Source organism: Scyliorhinus canicula, chromosome 16 (assembly GCF_902713615.1).
Source record: "Scyliorhinus canicula chromosome 16, sScyCan1.1, whole genome shotgun sequence".
Lineage (NCBI taxonomy): Eukaryota > Metazoa > Chordata > Chondrichthyes > Carcharhiniformes > Scyliorhinidae > Scyliorhinus > Scyliorhinus canicula.
Window position 1 is genome coordinate 1,912,668 of NC_052161.1, and position 16,580 is coordinate 1,929,247.

The window sequence follows — 16,580 nt, forward strand, 5'->3', positions numbered from 1 at the left end:
GTGGCAGCCATGACTGGCACCAGTCCCTGCTCCTGGACATGGATGGACGCCTCCAACTGCGCCTGCAGCTGCTGGAAGGCGGCCGTCATCCCATTGTCCACTCCCTGGGTTTCCAAACGCATCGGGTCTGTGGGTGGGTCTGGTAAGTCCAGGAACCCGGGAACTGTCTGGGCGGCAGCTGGATGCTGGGACTGGCCTGCCCTCCGACCATCCATCCCCTCAGCTGCTCCTAGCTACACCTACTGTACGGGTTCGGCTGTGTGGTGAGCACCAGTCAGTGTCCCAGAAGCCTCATAATGTGCCCAACCGAGGTGAGGGTATCTGCGTTGGTGGAGGGTCTGGGTAACAGCAGTGACGCAAGGTCCATGTCCTCATCGGATCCCAGGTCTGGGGTCTCCTGGGTCGAGCCTTGGATCGATGGACGTTGTCTCCGGCCCATGTGAGGGGCCGTGTCCGGTCTGTCCATCATCATCTGTTTTGCCATCCTCTGTCTGTCACTGTCCTGGCTCTCCGTCCTCTGCCCGTCACTGTCCTGACTCTCCGTCCTCTGTCCGTCACTGTCCTGGCTCTCCGTCCTCTGTCCGTCACTGTCCTGGCTCTCCGTCCTCTGTCCGTCACTGTCCTGACTCTCCGTCCTCTGCCCGTCACTGTCCTGACTCTCCGTCCTCTGTCCGTCACTGTCCTGGCTCTCCCTCCTCTGCCCGTCACTGTCCTGGCTCTCCGTCCTCTGCCCGTCACTGTCCTGACTCTCCGTCCTCTGTCCGTCACTGTCCTGGCTCTCCCTCCTCTGCCCGTCACTGTCCTGGCTCTCCCTCCTCTGCCCGTCACTGTCCTGGCTCTCCGTCCTCTGTCCGTCACTGTCCTGGCTCTCCGTCCTCTGTCCGTCACTGTCCTGACTCTCCGTCCTCTGTCCGTCACTGTCCTGGCTCTCCCTCCTCTGCCCGTCACTGTCCTGGCTCTCCCTCCTCTGCCCGTCACTGTCCTGGCTCTCCGTCCTCTGCCCGTCACTGTCCTGACTCTCCGTCCTCTGTCCGTCACTGTCCTGGCTCTCCCTCCTCTGCCCGTCACTGTCCTGGCTCTCCCTCCTCTGTCCGTCACTGTCCTGGCTCTGCGTCCTCTGTCCGTCACTGTCCTGACTCTCCCTCCTCTGTCCGTCACTGTCCTGGCTCTCCCTCCTCTGTCCGTCACTGTCCTGACTCTCCGTCCTCTGTCCGTCACTGTCCTGACTCTCCGTCCTCTGTCCGTCACTGTCCTGACTCTCCGTCCTCTGTCCGTCACTGTCCTGGCTCTCCCTCCTCTGTCCGTCACTGTCCTGGCTCTCCGTCCTCTGTCCGTCACTGTCCTGACTCTCCGTCCTCTGCCCGTCACTGTCCTGACTCTCCGTCCTCTGTCCGTCACTGTCCTGGCTCTCCGTCCTCTGTCCGTCACTGTCCTGACTCTCCGTCCTCTGTCCGTCACTGTCCTGGCTCTCCGTCCTCTGTCCGTCACTGTCCTGACTCTCCGTCCTCTGTCCGTCACTGTCCTGACTCTCCGTCCTCTGTCCGTCACTGTCCTGACTCTCCGTCCTCTGTCCGTCACTGTCCTGACTCTCCGTCCTCTGTCCGTCACTGTCCTGGCTCTCCCTCCTCTGTCCGTCACTGTCCTGGCTCTCCGTCCTCTGTCCGTCACTGTCCTGACTCTCCGTCCTCTGCCCGTCACTGTCCTGACTCTCCGTCCTCTGTCCGTCACTGTCCTGGCTCTCCGTCCTCTGTCCGTCACTGTCCTGACTCTCCGTCCTCTGTCCGTCACTGTCCTGGCTCTCCGTCCTCTGTCCGTCACTGTCCTGACTCTCCGTCCTCTGTCCGTCACTGTCCTGACTCTCCGTCCTCTGTCCGTCACTGTCCTGACTCTCCGTCCTCTGTCCGTCACTGTCCTGACTCTCCGTCCTCTGTCCGTCACTGTCCTGACTCTCCGTCCTCTGTCCGTCACTGTCCTGGCTCTCCCTCCTCTGTCCGTCACTGTCCTGGCTCTCCGTCCTCTGTCCGTCACTGTCCTGACTCTCCGTCCTCTGCCCGTCACTGTCCTGACTCTCCGTCCTCTGTCCGTCACTGTCCTGGCTCTCCGTCCTCTGTCCATCACTGTCCTGACTCTCCGTCCTCTGTCCGTCACTGTCCTGGCTCTCCGTCCTCTGTCCGTCACTGTCCTGACTCTCCGTCCTCTGTCCGTCACTGTCCTGACTCTCCGTCCTCTGTCCGTCACTGTCCTGACTCTCCGTCCTCTGCCCGTCACTGTCCTGACTCTCCGTCCTCTGTCTGTCACTGTCCTGACTCTCCGTCCTCTGTCCGTCACTGTCCTGACTCTCCGTCCTCTGTCCGTCACTGTCCTGACTCTCCGTCCTCTGTCCGTCACTGTCCTGACTCTCCGTCCTCTGTCCGTCACTGTCCTGGCTCTCCGTCCTCTGTCCGTCACTGTCCTGACTCTCCCTCCTCTGTCCGTCACTGCCCAGAGTCCCGCCCTCTGTCCGTCACTGTCCTGACTCTCCGTCCTCTGTCCGTCACTGTCCAGAGTCCCCGTCCTCTGTCCGTCATTGTCCTGGCTCTCCGTCCTCTGTCCGTCACTGTCCTGGCTCTCAGCCCTCTGCCCGTCACTGTCCTGCCTCTCCGTCCTCTGTCCGTCACTGTCCTGACTCTCCGTCCTCTGTCCATCACTGTCCTGACTCTCCGTCCTCTGTCCGTCACTGTCCTGGCTCTCCGTCCTCTGTCCGTCACTGTCCTGACTCTCCGTCCTCTGTCCGTCACTGTCCTGGCTCTCCGCCCTCTGTCCGTCACTGTCCTGCCTCTCCGTCCTCTGTCCGTCACTGTCCTGACTCTCCGTCCTCTGTCCGTCACTGTCCTGACTCTCCGTCCTCTGTCCGTCACTGTCCTGGCTCTCCGTCCTCTGTCCGTCACTGTCCTGACTCTCCGTCCTCTGTCCGTCACTGTCCTGGCTCTCCGCCCTCTGCCCATCACTGTCCTGACTCTCCGCCCTCTGCCCGTCACTGTCCTGACTCTCCGTCCTCTGTCCGTCACTGTCCTGGCTCTCCGTCCTCTGTCCGTCACTGCCCAGAGTCCCCGTCCTCTGTCCGTCACTGTCCTGACTCTCCGTCCTCTGTCCATCACTGTCCTGACTCTCCGTCCTCTGCCCATCACTGTCCTGACTCTCCGTCCTCTGTCCGTCACTGCCCAGAGTCCCGCCCTCTGTCCGCAGCGCCGGCCCTAGGATTGCTGGCGCCTCGGGCAAGCTGAACTTCTGCGCCCTTTGGGGAGGGGGGGGGCGGGGGGGAGGGCGGGGCCGGGGGGGGGGGTGGAGGGGGGAGGGCGGGGGGGGGGGGGGGGAGGGGGGAGGGGGGGGGTGGAAGGGGGGGGCCGGAGTGGGGGGGAGGGGGGGGGCAGAATGGGGGGGGCGGAGGGGGCCCGAGGGGGGAGGGGGCCCTGGGGGGGTGGGCGGAGTGACCACTGGCGAGCCTGGATCCATCCGCCATGCTTGTGCGGGGCGGCCTGAGGGAGGGCGGCCACCGCGCATGCGCTGGTTGGCACCGGCCCAACTGCGCATGCGCGGGACCCGCACTCCTTGATGGCGCCCCCTAGCACATGGCGCCCTGGGCGACTGCCCGAGTTGCCGGTACCTTGAGCCGGCCCTGTCTGTCCGTCACTGTCCTGGCTCTCCGTCCTCTGTCCGTCACTGTCCTGGCTCTCCGTCCTCTGTCCGTCACTGTCCTGGCTCTCCGTCCTCTGTCCGTCACTGTCCTGCCTCTCTGTCCTCTGTGCATCACTGTCCTGCCTCTCTGTCCTCTGTCCGTCACTGTCCTGGGTCTCCATCTTCTGTGTGTCACTGTCCTGCCTCTCCGTCCTCTGTCCGTCACTGTCCAGTGTCCCCGTCCTCTGTGCGTCACTGTCCTGGCTCTGCGTCCTCTGTCCGTCACTGTCCTGCCTCTCTGTCCTCTGTCCGTCACTGTCCTGGGTCTCCATCCTCTGTCCGTCACTGTCCTGACTCTCCGTCCTCTGTCCGTCACCGTCCTGGGTCTCCATCCTCTGTCCGTCACTGTCCTGACTCTCCGTCCTCTGTCCGTCACTGTCCAGAGTCCCCGTCCTCTGTGCGTCACTGTCCAGAGTCCCCGTCCTCTGTCCGTCACTGTCCTGCCTCTCTGTCCTCTGTCCGTCACTGTCCTGGCTCTCCATCCTCTGTCCGTCACTGTCCTGCCTCTCCGTCCTCTGTCCGTCACTGTCCTGACTCTCCGTCCTCTGTCCGTCACTGTCCTGACTCTCCGTCCTCTGTCCGTCACTGTCCTGGCTCTCCGTCCTCTGTCCGTCACTGTCCTGACTCTCCGTCCTCTGTCCGTCACTGTCCTGGCTCTCCGTCCTCTGTCCGTCACTGTCCTGACTCTCCGTCCTCTGTCCGTCACTGTCCTGACTCTCCGACCTCTGTCCGTCACTGTCCTGGCTCTCCGTCCTCTGTCCGTCACTGTCCTGACTCTCCGTCCTCTGTCCGTCACTGTCCTGGCTCTCCGTCCTCTGTCCGTCACTGTCCTGACTCTCCGTCCTCTGTCCGTCACTGTCCTGGCTCTCCGTCCTCTGTCCGTCACTGTCCTGACTCTCCGTCCTCTGTCCGTCACTGTCCTGGCTCTCCGTCCTCTGCCCGTCACTGTCCTGACTCTCCGTCCTCTGTCCGTCACTGTCCTGACTCTCCGTCCTCTGTCCGTCACTGTCCTGGCTCTCCGTCCTCTGTCCGTCACTGTCCTGACTCTCCGTCCTCTGTCCGTCACTGTCCTGACTCTCCGTCCTCTGTCCGTCACTGTCCTGACTCTCCGTCCTCTCTTTGTCTGTCTCATGGCCGTCAGTGCCCTGACTGTCCGTCCTGTGTTCGTCAGTGTTGTTGCCTCTGTGTGTCCACTTCCTGTGGCCCAGCCTCGGACGAGGGCCCTCCTGTCCGTCTTCCTTCCCCTCACTGGTGTACGTCCCTGTGGGCGGATGGATGTGGACCTGGACGGCGGGGGCTTCTCCGAGACGTTCCGGGACGATCGGCTGCTGGCCCTGGAATACACAATAAAGCATTAGACACGTGGAGTCGGGTGTGAGGGGGTGGAGGGGGCAGGGTGAGGGGGGGGGAGTGTGAAGGGGTTAGGGTTGAGCGGGAAGGGTAAGGGGGTGGAGGGGGCAGTGTGAAGGGGGATTAGGGGGTGGAGGAGGCAGTGTGAAGGGGGATTAGGGGGTGGAGGAGGCAGTGTGAAGGGGGATTAGGGGGTGGAGGAGGCAGTGTGAGGGGGGGGGGAGTGTGAAGGGGGTTAGGGTTGAGCGGGAAGGGTAAGGGGGTGGAGGGGGCAGTGTGAAGGGGGATTAGGGGGTGGAGGCAGTGTGAAGGGGGATTAGGGGGTGGAGGAGGCAGTGTGAGGGGGGGAGTGTGAAGGGGGTTAGGGTTGAGCGGGAAGTGTGAGGGGGTGAGGGGGTGGAGGAGGCAGTGTGAGGGGGGATTAGGGGGTGGAGGAGGCAGTGTGAGGGGGGGAGTGTGAAGGGGGTTAGGGTTGAGCGGGAAGTGTGAGGGGGTGGAGGGGGCAGTGTGAAGGGGGATTAGGGGGTGGAGGAGGCAGTGTGAAGGGGGATTAGGGGGTGGAGGAGGCAGTGTGAGGGGGGGAGTGTGAAGGGGGTTAGGGTTGAGCGGGAAGTGTGAGGGGGTGAGGGGGTGGAGGAGGCAGTGTGAGGGGGGATTAGGGGGTGGAGGAGGCAGTGTGAGGGGGGGGAGTGTGAAGGGGGTTAGGGTTGAGCGGGAAGTGTGAGGGGGTGGAGGGGGCAGTCTGAAGGGGGTTAGGGGATGGAGGAGGCAGTGCGATGGGTGAGGGGGTGGAGGAGGCAGTGCGATGGGTGAGGGGTTGGAGGAGGCAGTGTGAAGGGGGATTAGGGGATGGAGGAGGCAGTGCGATGGGTGAGGGGGTGGAGGAGGCAGTGCGATGGGTGAGGGGTTGGAGGAGGCAGTGTGAAGGGGGATTAGGGGGTGGAGGAGGCAGGGTGAGGGGGTGGAGGGGGCAGTGTGAGGGGGGTTAGGGGGTGGAGGAGGCAGTGCGATGGGTGAGGGGGTGGAGGAGGCAGGGTGAGGGGGTGGAGGGGGCAGTGTGAGGAGGGGGGAGTGTGAAGGGGGTTAGGGTTGAGCGGGAAGTGTGAGAGGGGTGAGGGGGTGGAGGGGGCAGGGTGAGGGGGGATTAGGGGGTGGAGGAGGCAGTGCGATGGGTGAGGGGGTGGAGGAGGCAGTGTGAGGGGGTGAGGGGGTGGAGGGGGCAGTGTGAGGGGGGTTAGGGGGTGGAGGAGGCAGTGCGATGGGTGAGGGGGTGGAGGAGGCAGTGTGAGGGGGTGAGGGGGTGGAGGGGGCAGTGTGAGGAGGGGGGAGTGTGAAGGGGGTTAGGGTTGAGCGGGAAGTGTGAGGGGGGTGAGGGGGTGGAGGGGGCAGGGTGAAGGGGGATTAGGGGGTGGAGGAGGCAGTGCGATGGGTGAGGGGGTGGAGGAGGCAGTGTGAGGGGGGGTTAGGGGGTGGAGGGGGCAGTGTGAGGGGAGGTGGTGGAGGTGAGGGGCTGAGGGAGTGTAGCCAGGCAGAGGAGTCTCACTTGGTACTACGCCTCCGATCTGGCATGGCGCTACCTCACGGGTGGCGGCTCCCCCAGCGAGTTCCAGAACCCTCTGCACATGGACGGTGAGGGGGTGCAGAACAGGTGATCCCCCTCCAGTTTTTGTGCACTCACGATGGTTGTGGGCTGTCTTGTCCTGTGGGAGGGTGCGGATAGCATCAGAGTTAGGCAGTCAGCAGCGAGATGGTGGCAACGATATGACTGGGGGTGGGGGGGGGGCATTCAGCACCACGCCATGGCAGCTCGCAAGGGCGGTGTGGTGCCCATGTGGGTTGTGTGGTACATGGTGCCCCCCCCCCTGCGTGGGTGGGGGGGGGGCGAGGGGGGTGTGCTCCAGGGGAACTCTCAGGGTACTTACTTACCTTGGCCCACCGTGTTTCTCGTGGCCCCGCCCACCCATTTCCCATGGCCCCGCCCACTGCGTTTCCCGTGGCCCCGCCCACCCATTTCCCATGGCCCCGCCCACTGTGTTTCCCGTGGCCCCGCCCACTGTGTTTCCCGTGGCCCCGCCCACCGCGTTTCTCGTGGCCCCTCCCACCACGTTTCCCGTGGCCCCGCGCCCACCGTGTTTCCCGTGGCCCCGCCCACTGTGTTTCCCGTGGCCCCGCCCACCGTGTTTCCCGTGGCCCCTCCCACCGCGTTTCCCGTGGCCCCGCCCACCGTGTTTCCCGTGGCCCCGCCCACCGTGTTGCCCGTTGCCCCGCGCCCCACCGTGTTTCCCGTGGCCCCGCCCACCGCGTTTCCCGTGGCCCCGCCCACCGTGTTTCCCGTGACCCCGCCCACCGTGTTTCCCGTGGCCCCGCCCACCGTGTTTCCCGTGGCCCCGCCCACTGCGTTTCCCGTGGCCCCGCCCACTGTGTTTCCCGTGGCCCCGCCCACTGCGTTTCCCGTGGCCCCGCCCACTGCGTTTCCCGTGGCCCCGCCCACTGCGTTTCCCGTGGCCCCGCCCACCGCGTTTCTCGTGGCCCCGCCCACTGCATTTCTCGTGGCCCCGCCCACTGTGTTTCCCGTGGCCCCGCCCACTGCGTTTCCCGTGGCCCCGCCCACTGCGTTTCCCGTGGCCCCGCCCACTGCGTTTCCCATGGCCCCGCCCACTGCGTTTCCCGTGGCCCCGCTACTGGCCCCTTTTTAGGGCCTGAATTGATGCTGCAGCCGACCCATGCGTTCACGATGACGCAGACACTGGCTCACCATCGGGAAACCTGCCCTTGGTGTCAGCAATACTCTGTACAATTGAAGCATAACATCTGTACTTTTATATTCAATTCCCATCAAAATAATGAGGACTATATAATAATCCAAGTTAATAAATATTGTTTTCTTGTTCAAATTAATTAGCAGTCCTGTGACTCTGTTGCCCCATATTTTGAACCAGGATTCCATTTTGGGATTTTCCTGTTCAGTTATAACATCAACTGGGATTGTAACACCATTCTGTGTATTCTGAAACATCCCCTTAAAGAATGTCACTGCATCGAGATTGACCTATCCCTTAAACAAATTTGCCAATTTATTTTAGCCAGTTCAGCTTTCGGGCCCTCAACATTGCCCTAATTTAAGTTTAACAACATAGCCGAACACCCACTCCTCTCTCCCTCAAACTGAATATAAAATTCAATGGTACCCTGCTACCTCGGGACATCTTCACGATAAGATTATTAATTACCCACTATCCCCATAACTCTTTAAGTTATTGTTAATCAGACATCTATAAATCTCTTAAATGTGTCTATTGATCAGAAAATAATTGCTGTAAATCAATTGTATAAAGTACTGCAGGTCCTTACACTCATTTTCTAACTGAATAGTGGAACAGGTTGGAGGTGCTGTTTTTCAAAATAAATTTAGAGTTAGGGGCACCGGGTGCTCCGGTTTCCTCCCACAGTCCAAAGATGTGCGGGTTAGGTGGATTGGCCATGCTAAATTGCCCGTTGTGTCCTAATAAAAGTAAGGTTAAGGGGGAGTTGTTAGGTTACGGGTATAGGGTGGATATGTGAGTTTGAGTGGGGTGATCATTGCTCGGCACAACATCGAGGGCCGAAGGGCCTGTTCTGTGCTGTACTGTTCTAAATCTAAATCTAAAACCTACCCTGCACATCGCTTTGGATTCTGAGGGTGAGACCCAAGCACACAGGGAAAATGTGCAAACTCCATATAGACAGTGACCTGGGGCTGGGATCGAACCCTGGTCCTCAGCGGCGTGAGGCAGCAGTGCTAACCACTGTGCCACCTTGCCTCCCGAGTGGTGCTGTTTTGATGTAAGATTGGGGCAGCACAATGGCACAGTGGTTGGCACTGCTTCCTCACAGCGTCAGGGACCCGGTTCAATTCCGGTCTCAAGTGACAGTGTGGATTTGCACTTTCCCCCGTGTGTGCGTGGGTTCCCTCCGGGTGCTCCGGTTTCCTCCCACACTCCAAAGTTGTGCAGGTTAGGCGGATTGGCCATGCTAAATTGCCCCTTAGTATCCAAAAAAAATGTGTAGGTTAGGTTAAGGGGTCAATGGGATAGGGTGAGGGAATGAGCTTGGGCGTAATGTCTTTTCAGAGGGTCGGTGCAGACTTGATGGGCTGAGTGGCCTCCTTCTGCACTTCTGTAGGGATTGTATGATTCTATGAAGATGCTTACCTTTCTGTATTACAGACTAACGTACCATCGTGGACTCCAGTGGTGAGGATAAGCTGACAGTCCAATGACATTACGATTGATTTCACTCCTCCTGACTGGTATGAATGACACTGAGTTTCAAAGTGCAAACTCTGCAGATTGGAAACAGTCAGGTGTTTAGTTTGATTCCCAGTATTCCTGAGAAAATTCCAAAGGTAACAGTAATTAATTGAAACTCAAACATCAACCAATGTGAGATGTTGGCATTATCCCAAAGCTGTATGTATGTGTGTGTGTAGGTGTGTGTGAGAGAGAGGGTAGCCAGCAACACCCAGTGTTCAGCCTTCATTTCAGTTTCTTATTAGATACGAAGAAAGGAACAGAGGTAGACCATTCAGCCCATCGAGCCTGCTCCCCATTCAATACAACCATGGCTAATCGGACACTTAAGTTCCTTTTACACACACCATCCCCATAATCCTTTACATTATTGTTAATCAGAAATGTAACAATCTCTACCTTAAACATTCTCAATGACTGAGTTTCCACCCCTCTGGGATAGGGAATTCGAAACATTCACAACCCTCTGTGTAAAGAAACATCTCCTCTCGGTCTTAAGCAGCTTTCCCGTGCTATTTTACAATTGTGCCCTCTGGTTCCAGACTCCTGCACCAAGGGAAACATCTTACCTATATCTACCCTGTCCATTCCTTCAAGTATTTTGTAAGTTTCAGTGAGATCACCTCTCATTCTTCAAAACTCTAGAGAATACAGGCCCAGTTTGCCCAATCTCTCTTCATAAGACAGTCCCACCATCCCCAGAACAAGTCTGGTGAAGCTTCGTTACACTCTCTCTATGACAATATGTCTTCTCCGAAGTAAGGAAACTAAAACTGCACACAGTACGCCAGGTGCAGACTAACCAAGCTTCTATACAAGTCATCACTACTGTACTCAAATCCTCTTAATAAAGGCTAACATTCTATTAACCTTCCTAATAGCTTGCTCCACCTGCATGTCAGTCTTCACTGATTTATGGACATGGACACCCAGGTCCCTTTGTACATCTACACTGTTTAATTTCTTACCATTTAGGAAATACTCTGCAAATCTGTTCCTTCACAAAGTGGATTATTCACATTTTCCCACGTGATACTCCATCCATGTTCTTGCCCACTCTTTGAGTCCCTTCAAACCCTCCCGGAGCAACTTTACACCTTCCTCAAAATGCACATTCCCGCCCAGCTTTCTATCATTCGTGAACTTGGAAATGTTACATTTGGTCGCCACATCCAAATCATTGATATAGATTGTGAACAGCCGTGCCCAAGTACTGATCATTGCAGTACCGCACTAGCCAGTACATCAGAGTCCCCCAGAGCTAACACTCAGGGATCTGTGTGTGGTACACATGATTGCCGAGCTGTCTTACCCCCACTCTCCTGCTCATAATCTCATCTTTTCTTTATTTGAACTGCATCTAAATTCCATTTTGAACGTAACAAATGAATCAGCTTCCACCGCCCGTTCAGGCTGCACATCAACTCGCTGTAAAGACGTGGGGCTGGATTCTCCGCCCACCGCAGGAACGCCACGGGCAAGTCGCATACAATGGAGAACTCCACTGACCTCGGGTGGATCCAGCGGAGAATGCCGCCCGTGATTTCACCTCTGCTCCTTTTACCAATGACCTTCAACCTGTGTCCCTAGTTATCGACCCTCCTGACGATGCAAGCAATTTCTCAAAAATGATCTTTCACACCCCTCGTGATTTGAACATCTCAATTAAATCTCCCTTAACTTTCCCTCCTCTAAGGAGTATCAGCTTCTCCAATTTCTCTACATAACTCAAATCCCCCATCCCTGATACCATTCCAGTAAATTTCACTGCACCCTCTTCAAGCTTGTGATAAATTTCCAAAATGTGGTCCCCAAATTGTGCTCAGTGTCCCTGTTGATGACTATTTTAAAACAAAATTAGAGCATCCAATTATTTTTTTCCAATTAAAGGGCAATTTAGCGTGGCCAATCCACTTCCCTGCACAATTTTGGGTTGTGAGGGTGAGACCCACACAGACACGGGGAGAATGTGCAAACTCCACCGTGTTGCCCTCCTGTGATGACTAAACAGTTTAACAGCTTCTCAAATTATACTGCCATCTTCTAAGATTTGTGTCCCTATACTTCCTGATATTTTTTCGCTCTGACAGAATTGTTTCATTTATTTTATATTGAGTCCCCTCGTTTCCACTAACACATATCACTTTGTGCTTCTTTGTGTTAAACCTCAGCTTCCATGTCTTTGTCAGTTTGAGTAGATTGATGATGCTGTCCTGTCTGTCACTCTGCTGATCATTGGTTAGGGCAATGATGAATCAGGCTGTGCGAAATACACCGAGAGGTTTGCAGAGTGTGGGATTCACACTGATTCAACCCAACACTCGAAGTGACTCAGAGAGGGGTGGAAGGAGATGGAGTAGGTAGTGAAGGGGTAGATTAGAGGGGTGGATTATAATGAGCCCTGGATTATAATGAGCGTTGGATTATAATAAGCGTTGGATTATAATGAGCCCTGGATTATAATGAGCCCTGGATTATAATGAAGGCTGGATTATAATGAGCGTTGGATTATAATGAGCCCTGGATTATAATGAGCGTTGGATTATAATGAGCGTTGGATTATAATGAGCGCTGGATTATAATGAGCGCTGGATTATAATGAGCCCTGGATTCTAATGAGCCCTGGATTATAATGAGCCCTGGATTATAATGAGCGCTGGATTATAATGAGCCCTGGATTATAATGATCCCTGGATTATAATGAGCCCTGGATTATAATGAGCCCTGGATTATAATGAGCGTTGGATTATAATGAGCGTTGGATTATAATGAGCGTTGGATTATAATGAGCCCTGGATTATAATGAGCGCTGGATTATAATGAGCCCTGGATTATAATGAGTGTTGGATTATAATGAGCCCTGGATTATAATGAGCATTGGATTATAATGAGCCCTGGATTATAATGAGCCCTGGATTATAATGAGCCCTGGGTTATAATGAGCCCTGGGTTATAATGAGCCCTGGATTATAATGAGCCCTGGATTCTAATGAGCCCTGGATTATAATGAGCCCTGGATTATAATGAGCGCTGGATTATAATGAGCCCTGGATTATAATGATCCCTGGATTATAATGAGCCCTGGATTATAATGAGCCCTGGATTATAATGAGCCCTGGATTATAATGATCCCTGGATTATAATGAGCCCTGGATTATAATGAGCCCTGGATTATAATGAGCCCTGGATTATAATGAGCCCTGGATTATAATGAGCGCTGGATTATAATGAGCCCTGGATTATAATGAGCCCTGGATTATAATGAGCCCTGGATTATAATGAGCCCTGGATTATAATGAGCCCTGGATTATAATGAGCGCTGGACTATGATTTCGAGGGTGTTCCCCCAAGCAGTGTCTTACCAGGTTGGTCACATCTCTTAACTGAATGAATCCATCCTTGGCTATGGAAGCCAAACACTGATGATTCGCAGAGAGGTAGAGGTATGCGGGACCCAGCTGGTGACCCTCTATCTTGATCTGGGTGATCAAGCCAAATGTGTCATTTGACGTACCCTAGGGAGAGAGAGACAGAGAGAGAGAGTGAGGAAGACTGGTGGCCCAGCCCTGTGTAATATAAATGCAGAAAGTGTGGTAAATAATTTGGTGAACAACAAGTACAGAAACAGTCATGTGGGATATGATGTAGTAGCAGGAAGAGAAACATGGGTTAAAAATGGTGCACATTGGGTGTTGGTGTACAAGGATGGAAAGTGTTCAGAAAGTAGAGAAGAGAAGCTGGATTGAGAAAACAGAGCATCCTGGACAACCTCAGCAGGTCTTATTGTCAAAGATGGATTGCCAGTACTGATTTGGGAAGACATTGCAGTGGTTAAAAGAGAGGGGGCTGGACTTTCCAGCTGGGTGTGTATTCAGCAGGAAGCTAACCCAGTACCTTCCTACCCACCCCGACCTGTTCCCCATAAACTGGTAGATTGACCCACACCAAAATCAGCTGCCTACCTGAAATCGAAAACAAAATCGAATACAGAAATCTAAACATCTTACATCAAAACAGCACCTCCAGGGTGGCACGGTGGCATAATGGTTAGCATTGCTGCCTCACGGTGATCAGGACTCAGGTTCGAATCCCAGCCCTGGGTCACTGTCTGTGTGGAGGTTGCACATTCTTCCCGTGTCTGTGTGGGTCTCACCCCCACAACCCAAAGAAGTGCAGGGTTGGTGGATTGGCCACGCTAAATTGCCCCTTTTAAAAAACATTTGAGGCTGAAGGAATGGGAAGGTCAGTGTAAACTTGGATTTTAAAAGATGCCTTAAGGACAAACAACGCATTGATAAAAGGTTTTTTTTGAGGCTTGGCGACAGTGGGCAGTGAGGTTCCCCAAGGATTGGGATTGCTGATTTTTTTGATATATATAAATAAGGGGTGAGATTCTCCCATCAGGAGACCATGGGCGGAATTCTCCGCACCCGCGTGGAATTGGGAAGGTCGTCGGAAGCCGCTTCTCGCACCCTATTCACCGCACCCCCAGGGAGCTAGGAGCGGCGCTCCGTAAATCTCGGCCGCCGGGCCTTGACGCGACAGCGGCGCCTAAGTGACGTCAGCCGCGCATGCGCGGTTGCCGTCTTCCCCTCCGCTGCCCCGCAAGACGTGGCGGCTTGATCTTGCGGGGCGGAGGAGGGGAAAAAGTGTGTCCCTTTGAGACGCCGGCCCGACGATCAGTGGGCCAGTCTCCTCCCGAGCACGGCCGTGGTGCTCACTCCCCTGTCCGCCCCCCACAAGCCACAAACGAGCATTTGGCACCCATATTCACGATGGCAGCGACCATGTGTGGTTGCCGCTGTCGTGAACCGGTTGGGAACGGCAGGCCACTCGGCCTGTACGGGCCGGAGAATCGGCGGTCGCCGTGAAAAACGGCGAGCGCCGATTTGCAAGCGGGGGGGGGGGGGTGGGAGAATCGCGGGCGGTGCCAGGGCGGTGTGGCGTGAGTCGCCCGCCCGGCGTGGGGAGCGGAGAATCGCGCCCCGTGTCCCGACGGCGGAGTGAAAACCGGAGTGTTTCACTCCGGCGTCGGAGGCCGTTCCTCGCCCCCTATTCTCCTACCCCCGGGGGGGCCAGGAGCGGAGCCGTGTCAATTATACGTGCCGGGCCTTGCCGCCGCGTGAAAGCGGCGCCGCGTAAATTACATGTGCGGTTGCCGTCCTCCCCGCGGCCGCCCCACCAGAAATGCCGGATTGATCTTGCGGGGAGGCAGAGGAAAGGAGAGGCCGGCCCGCCCCTTTTGAGCCCCTCCCCCGGTGCTGGATCCCCTTCCGCCCCCCCCTCCCCCCCACAGGCTACCCCCCCCCCCCCCCAGCATTCCCGCGCTGTTCCCGCCGGCAGCGACCAGGGCCGGGATTCTCCCCTACCCGGCTGGGCGGGGGGTCCCGGTGTAGCGGAGTGTGGCCAACCATTCCGGCGTCGGGCCTCCCCAAAGGTGCGGAATTCTCCTTACCTTTGGGGGCTAGGCCTGCGCCGGAGTGGTTGGCGCCAAGCCGACTGACGCCAACGGCCTTTGACGCCCGCCGCCCGGCGTCGGGGCTGGCCGAAAGGCCTTCGCCGGTTCGTGCATGCGGCGGTGCGTCAGCGATTCTCCCCCCCCCCCCCAGTTGGGGGGGGGGGGGGGGGGGGGGGGAATTGCGACCATGATATTGGAACAGAGTAAAATATAAAAATCTGTCAATGATATCGAACTTTGGAGTGGCCAACAGTAGTTATGATACTAATTAACTGTCACATGAAATAGATAGGCCAGCAGAATGGGCAGACAAGTGGCAGATGGAATACAATAGAGACGCCTGAGGCAATGCATCTTGGAAGAAGGGGCAGGAAGAGGCAACATAGACATATTGGTACATTATGTGGATACACAGAGATACCTGAGGGTTCAGGTACACAGATCTTTGAAGGTGGAAAGTCAGACTGACAGTAATATAGGCCCTTGAGCTTCATGTATAGAGGTATTGAGGCCACAAACAGCAAGGTTATGCTAAACTTTGATAAAGATTTGATTAGGATAAAAGCTGTTCCCATTAGTCCCCAAGACTAGGGGACAGCAAGGGCGAGAATGGAGAGAGAGGGACAGAAAGCGGAGAAGGGGGGGGGGGGGGGGAGAGAGAGAGAGAGGGTGAGAAGAGGGAGAATGAGAGAACGGGTATACATCTCACAGTTACCCTCATGATCTTGTATCTAAAGATGGTCCGTGTCAGGGTGCAGTATGCATAGATGTGTTGCTCAGTGTCAAGGACTGCAGAGGTCAGAGGCATCTCAGTCTGGCAGTGTTGTCTGTGAATAGCAAAGCTATTCATCATTCCACGGTGATCGATAGTCGCAGGAGAAGCTGGGAAATAAATTAACATTGGGAGATCATTCAGTACAAACCAAGTGACATTGAATGTTTCAATACTAGTCAGTCTCAATTGCCACACATGAATTCCTATAGAAAAGCAAATTATTGCGTATACTGGAATCTTAAACAAAAACAGAAAATACTCTTCCAAGTCCCTCAGTCAAAGGACTGATTCTGCAACGGGCAGTATGATGTATTCAGAGCCTTTTGAAAAGTTTCCAAACTCTGACTGGGTTTCAGTACCAACCAGTTCTAATCTGGAGTCTAATGGGACCGAATATGAAATTCAAGAAGTGATGAAGTATTCAGATGGAAAGGTTGAGCAGGTATTGAGAAGTGGACGCCACATAATTATTTTCTGTAATGGTACCCAAAAATAAATCAGTGCCGATGGGAAAACTGTCAAAGTGACATTCTTTAATGGAGATGTAAAACAAATCATGCCTGACCAAACAGTGGTATATTGTTATGCAGATGCACAGACAACACACACAGGTCTGATAGCGTCTGGAGAGAAGGGAGCTAACGTTTCTCGTCTGAATGACTCTTTGTTGAAGCTGGAGAGAACTGGAAATAGGGACAGATATATACTGTCATGAGGGGGTAGGGGGGCCTGGAGCGGTGGGGCTGGATAGGGGCCGGCAATGGGTGGAGATTGACAAAGATGTCATGGACAGAAAGACACAAGGAACGTGAATGGGGGTGATTAAGGCTAAGAAGGGGCTGACAGTGGCGCATGACGAGATTAGAATGTGTCAATGGCAGAACAGAGGTGAGCCGAGTGTTAAAGGGCGATGAGGGACAGGGAACAGATGGTCCAAGTGGAGTGTGGGAGGGGAGGGGGGACAATGAGGATGAAAAAACAGATTAATGGAATA

The 16,580-nt window shown here is 55.6% G+C and overlaps 1 protein-coding gene across 1 annotated transcript in view; it reads right to left on the bottom strand.

Moving 5' to 3' along the window:
- The window catches only part of cfap43 (cilia and flagella associated protein 43), a 273,825-nt gene that overhangs the window by 164,651 nt on the left and 92,594 nt on the right, over nucleotides 1–16,580 (bottom strand). Inside the window, 4 exon segments of the mRNA XM_038822192.1 lie at nucleotides 4,964–5,048; nucleotides 9,255–9,385; nucleotides 12,716–12,868; nucleotides 15,527–15,693. Of these exon segments, the coding sequence (XP_038678120.1) occupies nucleotides 4,964–5,048; nucleotides 9,255–9,385; nucleotides 12,716–12,868; nucleotides 15,527–15,693 (536 nt within the window).